The 17358-nt window shown below is 44.2% G+C and overlaps 1 protein-coding gene across 7 annotated transcripts in view; it reads left to right on the top strand.

Annotated features, from left to right (window-relative positions):
- Window positions 1-17358, top strand: part of LOC147031094 (rho guanine nucleotide exchange factor 11-like) — a 193948-nt gene that overhangs the window by 66553 nt on the left and 110037 nt on the right. For all 7 annotated transcript variants that reach the window (XM_085875811.1, XM_085875809.1, XM_085875813.1 and 4 more), the window contains 7 exons: window positions 5872-5943; window positions 6119-6226; window positions 8242-8331; window positions 8448-8490; window positions 10969-11065; window positions 12534-12656; window positions 13066-13089. In XM_085875811.1, the coding sequence (XP_085731937.1) occupies window positions 5872-5943; window positions 6119-6226; window positions 8242-8331; window positions 8448-8490; window positions 10969-11065; window positions 12534-12656; window positions 13066-13089 (557 nt within the window). The remainder of the gene's footprint in view (window positions 1-5871; window positions 5944-6118; window positions 6227-8241; window positions 8332-8447; window positions 8491-10968; window positions 11066-12533; window positions 12657-13065; window positions 13090-17358) is intronic.

Raw genomic sequence — 17358 nt, 5'->3', positions numbered from 1 at the left:
AAAGGTGTGGAATGCACGAATGCGGCTCGTGACAAGCCGATGTTGCTGGATTCGAGTGCCCAGCCTGAGCATGCAGCGTGGCAAAGATGGCGGCGACGTCCTCCTATCGGCCCAGCCTACCCGCGCAGCCTCGGTGCGTCCAGCCCCTGTGAGGTCGACGGCACAAGAGATAAAGATCCGGTGAAAGGAACTTGATCCAATTAACGGAGCCGCTGTGTCCCAGGTACTTCAGGACGCATTTCCCAGTCTCAATGCTCCATAGCATGGCCGTATGATCTTTTGGGGCAGGCTTTTCGGACCACTTCCGGGGATGCGTGATTGGTCCATCGTCCGGGTTTGCAGCAGCTCTCCGCCAATGGGTTGCTGGCACGTCTTGTTGACTGGCCCTGTCAGGGCGCTGGGTGGGGGCTGGTTAAGAGGGGGGAAGGAAAAGGAAGGTGCCTCTCAGTACACCACCACTGTGTGAACACTGGACCGCCTGCTACACCTTCTGACACATTTAACGTCCGATTACCAAACAACCTGGCTAAACATGCATTTAAGGGGGGATCTGGGCTAATCCTATATTTAATAACCCACTAAGGGCCCATTTCCACAACAGTATAATCCATTGCCAGCCGGATAACGAGCATTAGGAACCAAAGGGGCTGACGATGAAACATCTGCACAATGTTTTTAATTTCACTGATTGTTCAGCGAAGGTATCACGGATCACACACGACTGCTTGTCATGTTAATGAGAGATATTCGTCGGAGCACACATTCCAAACTGGACTCTTTCTTTAAAAAGGCTCTAAATTATGCTAACCAATGAAAGCTCCTGTTTTTTAATTTATTTTTATATATTGACAAAGCAGTCAAGCATAGTTTTTAATCGAGTTTTTTTTTTTTTTTTGTCAACTTGGTGTCTTCGCCGTTAATTAGACTTTTATTGCACGTGCCCCTCAAAACACACGTGCCATGCCGTATGTTGCCGGCCCTTGTCCTATCTCCTTTCCTCTCTTGAAAAAAATCAAAAATAAACTTTATTTCATTTCTCCCCATAACGATTCTCATTGTTATTGAATCTCCTTCTGTTACTGGTTCTACACCCCCCCACCCCCTCTATCCAAACGGAATCTTCATTAAAATAAAATAATTCAAAAATGCATTTCAACCCTTGTTTCTCTTTCACAAATGCTGCACATGTTCTGCTTCTTCACCATGGTACTTCTTCGAAAGGATTATTTTTTTGAGGTTTTTGTCTGCTCTGCGCCTCATCCAAAAACCTCTCTCCCCGCCCCTACCCCTTTCCCCCCGCTCAGACAGCACAGTGTTTCTCCCAGTGTTTAACAAGCGTTCTAACCACCCATGCCATGATCTTTATCTCCATCTGTCAAACTTGGGAATGTGGAATCTAAAAAGCAATCACCCCCACTCCACCCCTTCAAAGCTTCATGCCCCCTCTTTCTGCCTCCCTCCTCACCCCTTCAATGCTTCCCCCCACCATCCCTGAAATGCTTCCCCCACACCTGACACACACAAACCCTCACCCGTACCCCATAAACTCAAACCTTCCCCCGCATCCCATGCACTGAAATCATCACTTGCACCCCCCACACAAACCCTCACTCGTGCCCTAGAAGCTGGAAGAGTGCCCAGCACCCTCCACACTTGAGCGTCATCCACATCCCTCACACTCAAACTTTCCTCCACACTCCACACACACCCACAATCTTTCCCCTGCACTCCTTACTTGCACAAACTTTCCCCCACACCCCACGCACTCAAACCATCCCCTGCATCCCACACACTCAAAGCTTCACCCTCACCCCCCCCCCACACCCACAAAGCCTCCCTCCCATCCTGCATCATCCCAATGCCTCCTTCCCCATTCCCCCTACCTCTGGACCTCAAGCATCTGAGGTCTCCACTCTAACCTGAAAGATCTCTCAATTCAGGTCATTGCTGATAAACCAGGCGTCATCTGTTCAACAGAATCCTTCCTCCCACAGGACACCCCCGACTCCTTTGTCTCTCCAATTTGACACTCTCCTCCAATTTGATAGGCTTGAAGCACGCCCCGGCAGTGGAGTTGCACTTTACATCAAGAACTCAATTTCTCACTGCCCCTGTACTGACCTTACACTTCCCGACCCCCAGGATTACCCCTGGCTGCAACTTCCCTTCCGCTCCCACCTCTTCTTCTGTGTGTTGTACCGTCCCCCTAAGTGACGACTCGTTCTACATCTCTCTCAGACAATAATGACAAACTTTTAACCACTCATCCCAACTCTCTCTTTCTCATATGTGGTGATTTAAATTGTCACCATGTTAATTAGCTGGGTGTTGGTACCTCTCTCACCAGCCACGGCACTTCAATAAAGGACTTCTGTGACCCCATGGGACTGACTCGATCTGTGAACTTTCCAACCCAGATTTCTCCCATTGGCAAATCCTCCCTTCTCGACATGGTGATGACAAACTTTCCCGCTAATGTCTGCTGTTCTTCCTCTGCTCCAATTGGTTCTTCTGATCATGTGATTCTAAAAATCAACGTCTCTGGCTATTCTCAGAGAACTGCCTCAACGTCGGCGAGTCTGGCATTTCACTCCAGCAGACTGGCAGGGACTGCAAGCAGCCACCTATCTTCAGGACTGATTTCCCACATCTGCCCCAAATGTTAACTCAGCCTGGGAAGTTTTCCACAGAAGCCTGCCCTCTGTCATGTACAGATTCATCCCATCTAGTATTCAATTATCCGACCATTCTTCCCGCCCATTGTACACTGAATCCTGTGGCGAGGCAGTTGCTCTGAAACAACTTGCCTTCTCTTGCTGGAAGGCAAATCCAACCAAAGGCAATCTCGGTGCTTTTAAAATGTCCACAACAGTGTGTGTCTACTCTCAGGAGAGCCAGAAAACATCTGTCCAACCTCAAGAATGAACTTTCAAACTTGTCTCCCTCCTCTAAAACCTGCTGGCGACTTGTTAAGTCTGTCTCCAGAGTATGCTCCCCTTCCCGCTCTTAAAATGGCACCACGGCCGACTCCACCCGTGAGAAGGCTGAATGCCTCAATTCTGTGTTTGCTTCCAAATATTGTGCCCCTAACCCCTCACTCTTGGTGCACATCCTTCCCTGACATACCCGACTGCTTCTGGACTCTGTCTTTTGCACTTGAGAAGGTGGAGAAGGTTCTTTCAACCCTCGACTTTGACTCTGCTACTGGACCAGACACCATCAGCTCACATGTCCTAAAAACCTGCCCTGCTGGTCTTGCACATCCTCTTATCTCTCTCTCTCTCTCTCTGCCCTTTTCACCATGTCTTTTGTGCTAGGTTATCTTCCATATGCTTGGAAATTCGCCAACATCACTGCACTGCATAAAAAGGCGCAAAAACTTATTCCCTCAACTGCAGACCAATCGGCTTACTTCCGATCATTAGCAATCTTCCGATCATTAGCAATCTTCCGATCATTAGCAATCCATGGAATCCAGCAATGCTGAAGTTGAGTCTATGGGCTTATGGGCACTTTGCCTCACAGGCTGGTTGGTGGTCTCTGTCTTCTTTCGCCTCCTTTCTGGCTTGCACCCTCTGCCCTTTCCATGGTTTGTCTTCCCCAGGTTTATGCAGGGCTCACACGATCCACCATCAACCTTCTGTTAAAACTACCTAAATACAGGATCACTGCTGACCTCCACTCATTCATTCCTCTTTTTTTCCGCTACCTGTGGAGACAACATCCATATCCTCTTCAATCTCATCCTTCCCTTCAGGTCTGCAAGATACTGTTCACCACAATCTCAGATCATGGTCTTTTTACCCTCGTTAACCCATCCAAATCCCTCATAATTTTCCAGTTTTTCCTCTTTGGAGTTTCCTTCTCTATGCACGCATGTTTTGCGAATCTTTTTTTTTGTCTGTTCCGTCCTGAATCGTTCACTGCATTTGCTCTTCTAAGAGCCGCGACGATGTAAAAAAAATATATATATTGTTGTGGTTCTCGCCACTCCGCCATGCGGACGACCGCTTTTAGCTAATTGCGGCCGCGCACACACCGACCGTGGCAATCCAGTCGCAGCTTTCGGATCAATGCCGAAATCCAGCTACGGGTGTGTTTTTAACCACACCGTAAATCAGCCAACTCTTCTGTCCACGCGTGACAGGGTTGATCGCCGAATTGTCGATTTACCCAAGTATTCGCGCAGACAGAAATGCTGGGGATTTACACCTCAACGGGACCCATACAGACACGAGCCACTTTAAGCAGCTCGCACCGTTTGCGATTGCCGGGCGGTTTATTATCGCCAAGCCCCGTCGGACTCTATTATCTTATCGGCTATTAAAATCCAGCTATTATTCCGAACGCAATTACGGCAGCTCAATGGAGGAAGGGACGCAACGAGCAAGTGAATATTCAAACAATGACATTTATTCATACACGTATGCAATCAATGAAGCTATGGGGGGTAAGGGACAAGACACGAGCAAGAAGACCTCCAGCCGTTGTCTATTTACTATGTAATGTACAGGCACTTAACAGTTCTACTTATGGGACAGGGCGCCACAGACTTCCATGCAAAAACCCCAGAAAAGAACAAGAGAGAACAGGGCCCGTAGGCCTTTAATGTTCCTCGGAGCCGGGATGACCGCAAGGCTCTGAGAGGCCGTGCAGGTTACCTGCCACCCTCGTGGTGACTCGCTGGGCCCTGGTTCGGCGACCCTCGGTGTGTCCGCCCGCACTCGACTGGACTCCACCAGCTCCCAACTCCACTCTTGACTCCAACGGCGCCTCCGACAATGCCTCCAACGGAGCCTTCAACGTCCAAGGAGACCAAGGAGAGAGACCAAGGAGAGGGGTTCTCTCACCCACTCGCCAACCGCCAGCTGCCAACTCCCTCCTCAACTGCTGGCGACTCCTCTCCTCAACTCAACTGCCTCTCGGTGCTCCAACGCACCCCTTTTATCACCCCGGAGCGTTCGCCCCTCCCTTCTCGGCGCGCGGGGGGACATTCCAGGGGAGTTCTGGTTGATCTTGTACGGTGCATACTTTTAACCGTCACATCTGTTTACCCGGGAGTGTTCTGGTTGATCTTGTGCGGTGCATACTTTTAACCGTAACTTCTGTTTAACCGGGAGTGATGGAGTTGTTTTCCTTTGGTGAATACTTTTTTCGTCTATGCCGTTGTTTGTGGAGATGTTGGTGGTTGTGGAGAAGGTGGTGAGGAGATGTTTAAATTAACGATAGAAAAGAATAATACAACCTCAAAGATCACAGCACGGCTCACGAATAATTCCCGTTAGACATCGGTGGGGAAATCTAACCTGGACACACACTTATCGACATAACTGATCTTCGAGGAACCTGAATGGTGATCTGTGAATTTCCACAACCGTAACAATGTATATGTATGTATGTATGTATGTATGTATGTATGTATGTATGTATCAATGCCGAATGTGTGTGTTCGTATGTGTGTGTATATATATATGTATATAGATATGTATATGTATATATATATATATATATATATATATATATATATATATGTATATATATGTATATATATATATATATGTATATATATATATGTATATATGTATATGTATATATGTATATATGTATATGTATATATGTATATGTATATATATATGTATATATATATATATATATATATATATATATATATATATATATATATATATATATATATATATATATATATATATATATATATATATATATATATATATATATATATATATATGATTTGCTCATGGAAGTGAGAATTTCTTCATGAAGATTGACATCTTCAAGTGAGGAAGGAGCAATGAAAGATGTTAGATTTTTTTTCAATAAGTTTTTGTCTCCTATAATCCCATTCCACAGCCTGTGCCAAGTAGTGCTCCTCCGTATATTGTTGGGCCAGAAGAAGAAGATTTTCTGTATGACAATGAACAGGTATTGAGCTGAACCATCAGTTTCTCACTCATAAATCATTGATGAAACCTCGCTGGGGTTTTTGAATCCTCGTGTTAACCTGGTGAATCCAACCAAATAGGGGAGGGAACAGTTGTTTTGTTATTCGTTAATGCTCTCCCCTGTTTCCACTTTTCCCAACCTGCAACAAAACCAGGTGGACAATGAAGGAGTTTTCAGCCGTCTTGAGAAGCTCAAGGAAAAGCCGGCTCACATGGCAGTCTTTTTGCAATATGTCGTATCTCAGCACGATCCAGCTCCCTTGGTATGTCTTGCAATTGGGATTTGCTATTGCGAAGAGGTGCTTTGCTATTAATTGAGAGATTGGGACGCATCATAAAATTACAGAAATTGTTTTGTGCCCACCATTCGGGAAAGGTGTATGGAACCAGAAACATGCTTTTGAAAATATTCATCTTCCCGTTTTCCAATTCTCATGTGTGTCTGTGCTGTATTTGGGATTAATTGTGCATTGAGGGCACAAACACCTGAAGGTTTTAATGGCTCCACCATTGAAGGCGCTTTTTGTTTTCGGGTTTTCTGTCTTTGCGTCCGTCCATCCCTCCGTGATCAATTGTTGTTACCACAATAACTTGTGAACCACTGAAGGGATTGTTAACAAACCTGGTGCAGGAGTATACTACGATGATGCAACGATGAATCTAAAATATTTTGGGGTCAAAGGACACGTGACCGTTAGCTGAAAGTTGCAGATTTTCATGACTGATTTTTACCGAACTTGGTCCAAAGGTGTATTATGTTGCAAAGATGAACTGATTCGATTTTTGGTTCAAAGGTCATGTTACCTTTTGCTAAAAGTGGCGGGTTTTCATTATTGTGATAACTTGTGAACCGCTGAAGGGATTTTGACCAAACTTGATACAATTATTGACTGAATTATTGACTGTAATACATAAATTAATTGATTCAGTTTTAGATTGAACAAGTCAAAGGTAATGTGACCTTTGAAAAGCATTTTCAGACCATAACTCAAGTTTAGAAGCATCTGATGTTCTCTTTTACTTATCTGTCTTTCCTGTATCCCCCCTCTATCCCCCCTCTGTCCCTCCCCCCTCTATCCCTCCCCCCTCTGTCCCACCCCCTCTCTGACTCCACCCCCCACTCTGACTCCACCCCCCACTCTGACTCCACCCCCCACTCTGACTCCACCCCCCACTCTGACTCCACCCCCCACTCTGACTCCACCCCCCACTCTGACTCCACCCCCACTCTGACTCCACCCCCACTCTGACTCCACCCCCCACTCTGACTCCACCCCCACTCTGACTCCACCCCCCACTCTGACTCCACCCCCACTCTGACTCCACCCCCCACTCTGACTCCACCCCCCACTCTGACTCCACCCCCACTCTGACTCCACCCCCCACTCTGACTCCACCCCCACTCTGACTCCACCCCCACTCTGTCTCCACCCCTCTATCTCCCCTTCTGTGTCTGTCTTTCTCTCCCTCTCCCTCTCCCTCTCCCTCTCCCTCTCCTTCTTCTCCTTCTTCTCCTTCTTCTCCTTCTTCTCCTTCTTCTCCTTCTCCTCCTTCTCCTCCTTCTCCTCCTTCTCCTCCTCCTCCTCCTTCTCCTCCTCCTTCTCCTCCTTCTCCTCCTTCTCCTCCTTCTCCTCCTCCTTCTCCTCCTTCTCCTCCTCCTTCTCCTCCTTCTCCTCCTCCTTCTCCTCCTTCTCCTCCTCCTTCTCCTCCTTCTCCTCCTTCTCCTCCTCCTTCTCCTCCTTCTCCTCCTCCTTCTCCTCCTTCTCCTCCTCCCTCTCCTCCTTCTCCTCCTCCTTCTCCTCCTTCTCCTTCTCCTTCTCCTCCTTCTCCTCCTCCTTCTTCTCCTTCTCCTCCTTCTTCTCCTTCCCTTCCTTCTCCTCCTTCTCCTCCTTCTCCTCCTTCTCCTCCGTCTCCTCCTCCTTCTCCTCCTTCTCCTCCTTCTCCTCCTTCTCCTCCTTCTCCTCCTTCTCCTCCTTCTCCTCCTTCTCCTCCTTCTCCTCCTTCTCCTCCTTCTCCTCCTTCTCCTCCTTCTCTGTCTCTGTCTCTGTCTCTGTCTCCACTCTCTCCCTACCCCCCCTCTCTCTCTACCCCCTTCCAAAGGGACCTTTCATGTTTCATGTGACATAATTGAGATCAAATGTAATCGTGGGTTGACATCTAACATTGGTGGAGGCATATCTATTAACATAATTTTTTCATCAACTTCTACTTTCTAGTGTGATGTTAATTTCGGTGTCTTTTATATTTTATGCTGCAACTTGTCTCGTCATTTCCACAGCTCTTCTTTCTCAGTGCAGACGCGTACCTTCAGGATAAAGACCCACGGAAGCAGATGCAATTGTTTTTGCTCTTTGTCGATAAACATGCGGTGAGCTACTCCCTCCTCCCATTATTGACCAAGCAGATTGGTGCACTTTGAAACCCTGAGCATAAATATTTTTTGATTTAAAACCATGTGTGTGTGGTGTGCTCTTGCTTTTACAGCCACTGAAGGTGAACTTTCCTGAGTCGTTGCAGAATGAACTTGGTAAGAGTGTAGACTTGATCCTTTGGTTTAATATCTTCTTTTAAGATTTTTGTTTCCCCTGGAAAGTTTGCTCTCAGAATCTGCAGTTCTATGTAAGGTCATTGCATGCTTTTTTCTGTATATCTCGTCGAGGCTCGTGTAAGAGCTTGCACACACTTATTATTATTATTATTATTATTATTATTATTATTATTATTATTATTCTTGAGTGTGGCAGCTTGGCTGCCAGGTAGATATCATTTTGTTGGGGCGCGGTTGTGCTGCTGATGCAGTGCCCCTATTACCAGTACACTGGTACTCATTTCGCCAACCTCGAAAAGATGATGGGCTGAGTCAACCCCACCTGGTGTTAATTCAGTGCCCAACAGGGCTCAAACTCAGGACTGACCTGAAGATCCCAAGCCAGCCACCCTAACGACTGTCAACACCAGGCTTACTTGTACACTGACCAGATCAGGATGTAACAGGACAAAAGGAACAGTTGAGAGAGGGGGAAAATATCAACAGCCAAGTTGGAGGTAAACTTGTACAAACAATGGCTATGGGGAAGAATGCGGGGGGTGGGGGGGCAAGAGAGACTGCACGAGCTGGACAAGAAGGATACAGAAGGAAACAGATCTGAAGATTTGGGACAGTTTGGAGAAGCTGGTTGTGTCTGATTTGAAACCTGTGGATTCAAACAGCCAATAGTTGCGTTCAAAATGTTGTCAGATGAAATATTGTAACGTTTTGATCGGATGAAGAAGCAAAACCCACGCAGTCCAGTGTACTCTGGCTCTTGATAAATGATCGAATCACAAACATCCACTTAAATACAATCCACGAGAGTTACGACTTTAGATTGTCTTTTCTTTTACTTGCTTGACCTTCCTTTTTTTTTCCTTTATGACAAATTAGCTGAAATACCTGGCATTGCCTGGGAAATTCAATGCAATATGTATTGAAATATTTCCTGGATGCCATTTTGGGGAATGTGGGCCGTATGGTTTTGGATGAATTCCCAATCTTGGGTGTTGCAAAATGTGCTTGGACTTGTATCGAAATTCTTCACATTCTAAGGTTGCCCAACATGCTGCCCTTGAGGCTGCTTGTCTTGCATGTTAATTCTCACCCTCACCCTGAGCCTGTGTCTGCTCTATTGTCTCAGCTGACCTCGAGGCTATTTTTCTTGTGCGTTGATCCTCAACCCAAGCCTGTGTCTGCTTTGTAGTCTCAGCTGACCTGGAGGCTGGCTTGTCTTGCACGTTGATCCTCAACCCGAGCCTGTGTCTGCTCTTGAGTCTGAAGTGACCTGTAGACTGACGTTCTCTTTGCATATGATTTGTTTCTGCCCATCAGGGGTCTTTTTGGTGGCATGTGGCAGTATTTATAATGCAGGTAAGGTAGATTAACGTATTTCTTTACAGAAGTGTTTTCTTGGGAGTTCCAGAAGTGTTCCAGCGGACATCTTACTGTGCAGATCTTTGTGATGCGGTGAATTTTTTTTTTTTTAAAGCAACAGACGGATCATACAGAGATGGGGAGGATAAGATGCAGGGGAGAAACGTACCAAGAGAATACACATTTTCCGTTATTGGCTTGCATACATAATATGACCTCAACACATGATTTTCACAATACATATTACTCAATCGTGGCAGCATGTAAGCAACCTACTTGCTTGAGGCCTTAACTCAGAGTTTTTATAATAAACCTGTGTAAAGTAATCTCTTTAATAACAGGCACATGTGTAAACACTATAATCATTAAATTTGTGTTGACACCAAACCACAACAACCTCAACGTACGATCATCACAATACGTGTTACTCGATCACTTCTGGGAAAAAGATGCAGGCAGTGTATTTGCACAAGTCCTGATCGAGGCTTGAAGGCCAATTATCTTGTTTAAAATGTTGTTTTTTTTAATTTTTCAAAAAAAAAATTTTTTTCATCCAAACATAGCCCTTGACCTTCCTCTGGGTGAAAAAAGAGGTCATTCAAACTTTGGTTGCATTGGTTTCTGCAGGGTGCAAATACATAAACGAACGAACAAACAAACAAACATTCTTCTTTATAAATTTGATGATTGTAAAAGAAACAAGGAAACCTTTGGTTGTTTTTAGAGGTTATTGCAGTGTTTTGATCTCGCTCTGCAGGCTTTGTTTTATCAAATAGTTAAGTAATAGCTGTTATCATAGGTGCTTCCTGTTGGTTTATTGACACTGTTCCTTTGTTTTGGTGGTTGTGGTGACAACTGATGGCTTTGCGTTAACAATACTGTCCATGGAAACTTTTTTTTTCCCCCTCAAGGAGCGGAGTGGGCCATGTGCAATCATAGTTGTACAGTAGTCACACAATGCAACTCTTCGTTAGTTTTGTTGGCAAAAATTCCCAAATTAAAAACAGTAACTTGACGACGCTTTTGATGTTTGTTTGCTCGTGGGGTTTGTGAGCCTTTAGCCAAATTTTTGAGTGCTTGTGCATGTACCCCATACAGATGAAAGCAAGCAAAAGGATGAAATTCCACAGCAAACACTGGATGAAGCTCAGGATTTTGTGCTCAAAGTAATTGATGACCAACTGCTTGACTACAGGTACTTGTGCTCCCATGTCCGATGCCTGATTATGTGTTCCACCTCAGCTATTTTAGGAGGGTGGCTCAGAGGTTTCCCTTTTTGAAAGGTTTCAGTCTTCAACCAGCATGAATTCCATTACATTATCTTCAGGAAATTCAATGTTTCTGGGAAAATATGACTCCAGCTGGACACTATTTTGAAAGGGACAAACATCTATGTCGTGTTTTGCTGCTGCAGGACCTTTCCTTCAGCAATGGAGGGGAAACTAAATTGATTCTCCGCCTCGTAGCATGTCACCGTGTTCTGCCTTCTTAACATTGTGCCATATCTGAATGCATTGTAAATATAAAATTTATTTAGTGGGAAATTATTCCCAGTAAGGGGCACATGGGAACTTGATTATTGAGCAAAGATACAGGTTGTGAGTTGAATTGAAAGGCGCCCAAACGGCAACAAATAGCAGCCTTCTCGTATGACTCAATCATGTCCGTGGTCCAAAACCCCTCGTGGACCGTGCCACTGACTAACCACCATGTTTGTTGAGCTCTCTCACCAAACTACACAAGATTACAGAATGGAGAACTGGTCTTGCTGGTGAAGGCTGGTGTCTATACGTGAAGGCGGACAGTTAGAACAATGGATGAAATCAACAGAACGTTGATTGTGGAATGCTGAACATTGGGGATGAAGGACAAATTAATGTTTTGCGTGTTAACCGTTTTTCTGAACAAAAGGAGGGGTTAACGCCTGAAACCTCTGCTTCTCCTTGCTTCCCACAGCAGTTAGCATACCTTGATTAACATCCTGTTTATTTCATCCATCATTGCACAAAATTATAGTTTGTTAAAACATTAATTTTTCTCATTTCTCATCATTTTTGACTACATCTCTGTGCCCATGTCCCTCTTATTCACTTTCCAATAATTTCGCATTTGGCCTTGAAGCTTAAATCAGCAGAACCACGACACTGGGTCAATTGCCATTGTCATTCTAGCAGGAGCAGGATAGGAGTTTTGAAGTTAACCAGGGTAATACTATCACCTACCCTTTTAATACAACTCTTACTCCATTTTTAATAGCAGCTATTGATACAAAGGTTAAAAGGTCAAAGAGCCTGCCTCTGCTCAGTATTGCATTTGTATTGTCAGCTCTGACAAGCGAACAAACAATGCCCAGTGTGAAGCGTGTTGTTTGAAAATGTTTCCAAAAGATGGCTGGCAAGTTGCACGAGGGAGAGCGACGAATAGACGGGTTTATATATGACCCCTTCCTGGGCCCATCTCCTCTCTGTAAAGCTTCTCCCTCCGCCTCTTCCCCCCCCCCCCAGGCAATTCCTTATCTTTCACAATGTCCATATAAAGGTCTCACTGAAATACTGTCATTGTTGAGCACTTTAATTTCTATGCTCTCGCCAACTGCCTTTGGTTCATTCGACAGAAGAAATTTTTACGAACTCTTAACTTGTGCCATTCGCTTCTGGCTGCAGGAGCAAGAGTGAGATGGGCCTTGGAAGTCTGTATGGTGAGAATGAACTGAGCAATCTACGTGGAATCCCCCATGATGAACGCATGGCCGCCGAACAACTCAGCTTCAAGCTTATGGACATCATGTGAGTGCCTGGAATTCCGTCACATCGCGGTCCGTGCTCAAATTGCTTTCCAAATTGCATTGATTCCTCCGTTATGAGGGTGACCTTATCACTCTGACCCAGTATGCAGGTCAATGTCAGGAAAGAACATGCCAACCCTTTTAAAACTTGTGCTTTGTGTCATGTGTATGATACGGGATAGTGGGTAATGATTAATGGCATTGTGCTCATTGCAGGGCCCGGCTGATCTGCTCCGCTCTTTATGTGTATCTCCGCACTCCTTCTTCTCCTCCCCCCCCCCTCTGTAATTGTCTAACCCGAGCATCTCGTGTAGAATTTCCTCGAAATAAGCAATCTGCTTACCACGGTGAAGTACGTGGTTTTCACCCTTGTACATTGTTACTCATTCATGTTTTTTTTTTTGTTTCAGAGGGAAGATGGAGGAGGATAGAAAGTGAGTTGGGAAAAAAAACATATACATGCACGGGCACACTCTCAAACGCACACACTGATTTTTCAAAAGTATTGGTATATTAAGGAAGTATGAAAGTTATTTATTTGCTTTCCTTTGTTATATTTACTGTATAATTCGTAGTCGCTCCATTCTTTTGTCATTGTTTACCTTTATGCCTGAAGTTTAATTTCAATAAATCCTCGAGGATATGCAATATTGACCTTGCAACGACTTCAATGTCACGGCAGTGATGACAAAATATTGACGACGACAATGTCCCTCCCATTGATATCTCAACACGGGAAATTTCCACTCTCTCTATTCTCCACTGTCTTTGCTGGTTTTATTTCACTTTATTTACTTGTTTTGTCCCTCACACTCCCTCCCCCAACATCCTCCCAACCTGTTTTTACCCCCCCTCCCAACCCCAATACCGATTAAACTATTTTTGGTGTTACTGTAGTTGGATGTACAAAGTGACCATTGGTTATAATCCCCCAAAGCACTGCTGTTCTTACAATCATTCTATTTCCTTATATTTTACATCGTATTGTAAAATTTCACATAGTGGTGGCATATAGAGATTCCAGCAAACTTAAGATGGGATTTTAACTCTTCTGAAGATTTTATATATATCTATATATATATATTTATATATATATTTATATATATATATATATATATATATATCTATATATATATATTTATATATATATAAATATAACCCGGCGTAGTGGCGTGCGCCTGTAATCCGGCTACTCGGAGGCTTGGGTTGGAGGATCGCTTGAGGACGGGTGCTCTGCACTGGGCCGTGCTATGAGAGGGTGTAGGGCAGCCTGGAATCATGGCGAAACCCAATCCTTATCCCTGTCATAAGAGGCGACCAGGGTTGCGTCAGGAAGGGCATCCAGCGTAAAACCTATGCTAAATCAGTATGGGGATCATAACGGATGATCCGCTGTGGCGACCCCTAACGGGAGCAGCCGAAAGACTAACAACATATATGTATGTATATATATATATATATATATATATATATATATATATATATATATATATATATATATATATATATATATATATATATATATACACACAGGGTGTCCTAAAAAAAAATGTACTCACTCTTTAAATGATAATAAATGTGTTGTTTATTGACTTAGAAACAAGATTAATGGTTAAATGGATAAATGCATGTTTACAAATGTTCAAACTGACGACCATCACGTTCCAAACACAGCTGATAACGTGGACCAATGGATTCAACAGCATTACAAATCATTTCATTTGAAACTGCAAGACATTGTCTTTCAATTTCCTCTTTCAGCTCATCGACTGTTGCTGGTTTTGAGCCGTAAACCTTATCTTTGAGATACCCCTATAAAAAAAGTCCATTGGAGTGAGGTCTGGGGAATGCGCAGGGAATTCAACACTTCCTCTTCGCCGAATCCATCTGTTCGGAAAAGTTGCTTCGAAATAGGCCCTTACATCACGGTGGTAGTGGGGAGGTACTCCATCTTGCTGAAAGTAAATCTCTTCATCACCAAATATCTCTTCGACATGTGGACTGACGGATTCCTGCAGCAAGTTTAAGTAAACATCCCCAGTGACAGTTTGTTCAAAAAATAATGGCCCTAGGATGCCCAATGCTGATATCCCACACCACACAGTAAACCCTGGTAAGTTTAAATGGTGTTCCATAGTTACATGCGGATTTTTAGCAGCCCAGTCGGAGCAATTGTGTCGGTTAATTGAGCCATTTAACTTGAAGCTGGCCTCATCACTCCAAACAATTTTGGATGAAAATGCTGCATCTTCTTCGCATTTGCCCAGGAACCACTCACAAAATTCAGCTCTCCTGTCTGGATCGTCTTCATTTAGAGCGTGGATTAATTTTGGAATGTAACTTTTCCAATTAATTCGCTTCAAAATGCGATGGGCGCTTGATTTTGGGATTCCTGTCTCACGAGCCATTTGTCGTACAGATTTCCGTGGGGATCGGTGGAGGGCTTCCAGCAATTGATTTTCCTTTGCGGTGGTGGTTGATGACCGTGGTCTTCCTGAACGCTCCTTATAGACGTCATGCACAGTTCCATCTGTTTCAAACTTATCTCGGATGCGAGCAATGGTGCGTCACGTTGGTGGATCTTTGTGAAAATGTCTTCTAAATTGTCTTTGCACTTCCATGATGTTTTTGTGCTTCCAGTAGCACTTTATGATAAATTTTCTTTCTTCAAAACCGAGTCGTACTTCTGCCATTATTATGGTCAATTTGATCTGAAAATAAATGAAAAATTCAATGAGTTATGAGGAGCCAAAATGTGAGTACATTTTTGGGGACACACTGTGTGTGTATATATGTATGTATATATGTATATGTATATATATGTATATATATGTATATGTATATATATATATATGTACGTGTACACTAGACTACTCGTAAGTCGTCACCATCCGGACCGAGAAAAAAGTTACAACTTAGACGTGTGACGACATGCGCGTATGCGAGCATTCATGATGACTGTGGGGTGAAGAATGCAGTCGCGCGTGGCCTGGACACGTACGTGTGAGAGGGCGCAGCAATCTCTAAGCCGGATATTGTACCAAAAGGGAAACACAATCCTCGGGGCATAGGTGGGGGTTCATTGGTGAGTTGGAAAGTGATCAAGCAAAGATGGAATTCATGAATCACTTTATCAAAAGTAAAGATAATGAACAACTGTAAGAGAACTCGTATACCATCGGTAATGGTATGTCGACAAATTACATGACACAGTCGTCGTGGTGATGACTACCACTCAATGCCTATGTGTAAGTGAGTGCGGTAATGTACAAAACAAGCCAATATAAAACCATGATCGGACTTCAACACTAAGCTTGATCGATCCTTTACTCCTTAGCCAGAGACTGCATTGCGCAGCCTGGCTACCTCTTCAGATGGCGTGTGGGATGGCGCACCGTGGTCGCTGACTGAGCTGAACACAGCGCAGTTATAAATAGCCTATCACTGGCGGTGTACACCAATGAGCGCGCATCACGATTCCATGAAATTGGGCTTCTCACGAGGCAGCTGTTCCATGTGACGAGTCGGGCGTGGTAATTAACTTGAGTTTCCATTACGTGGGAACGGACAACATCTGACAACTTAGACAAAGTGATGACTTAGAGATGACGACTTACAGACTTTATTCAAAGGGATTTAACATTAGATAAATTCAGGACTTTTTGACGCTGCCGACGAAGGCGAAGTGACGAGTTACACGCTGCCGACTTACACGTAGTCCACTGTATATGCACCACCGGTCAAAAGTTTTGGAACACCCCAATTTTTCCAGTTTTTACTGAAATTGAATCAGTTCAAGTCCAATGAATAACCTGAAATGGTACAAAGCCAAGCGGTAAACTGCCAGAGGTTAAAATAAAAGCTTAGGTTTCCAAAAACTGAAAGATAATGTAAATTTCAGAGTTGTTAAAAAAGGCCCTTTTCAGGGCCTTTTTCATATGTATGTATGTATATGAGGCCTCGCGAGGAGGAGTGATGTAAGCGACATTTTTTTAATGATATGATTATAGGGTCAGGGTTAAAATAGTGCTTTCTGGCATTAACTCCAAAATGGCCGATGTGTCCCTTACATCACTCCTCCTCACGGCGCCTCATATATATATATATATATATATATATATATATATATATATATATATATATATATATATATATATATATATATATATATATATATATATATATATATACACACACATGTCATCCCCCGTTTATTGTGGGGGTTACGTTCCAAACCTCCCCGCGAGAAGTGAAAATCCGCAATGAATGGATGCCTCCCAAAAAAATTGACTCGTCTGGTCTAGTTGGCTTGGCAATGATCGCGTTCAAGGTGCCGGAGATCGACTCGTCTGGTCTGGTCGGCTTGGCAATGATCGGGTTTGAGGTGCCGGAGATCGACTCGTCTGGTCTGGTCGCCTTGGCAGTGATCGTGTTCGAGGTGCTGGAGATCGACTTGTCGGGTCTGGTCGGTTTGGCTGTGCTCGTCCAACCGCAGCAAACCTTTGTCCTTCCCGAAGCATATATCGAGCACCTTAACTTTCTCCTGGAGCATCAAGACCTTCCTCTGGCGCTTCGGTTCCTTGCCAGAAGCCTTAGAAGGTACAGGGCGTTTGGGCGGCATCGTAGGGCTTGGAGAAAAAAACGTAGAAAATATTCGAAGTTCACAAGCGAAACTTTGTCTCGTGCATTGTGTGACTGGTCGA

This window comes from Eptatretus burgeri, chromosome 3, assembly GCF_056783735.1.
Source record: "Eptatretus burgeri isolate ZD-2024b chromosome 3, Ebu_testis_v1, whole genome shotgun sequence".
Classification (NCBI taxonomy): domain Eukaryota; kingdom Metazoa; phylum Chordata; class Myxini; order Myxiniformes; family Myxinidae; genus Eptatretus; species Eptatretus burgeri.
This window is presented reverse-complemented; position numbering and strand designations above follow the sequence as displayed.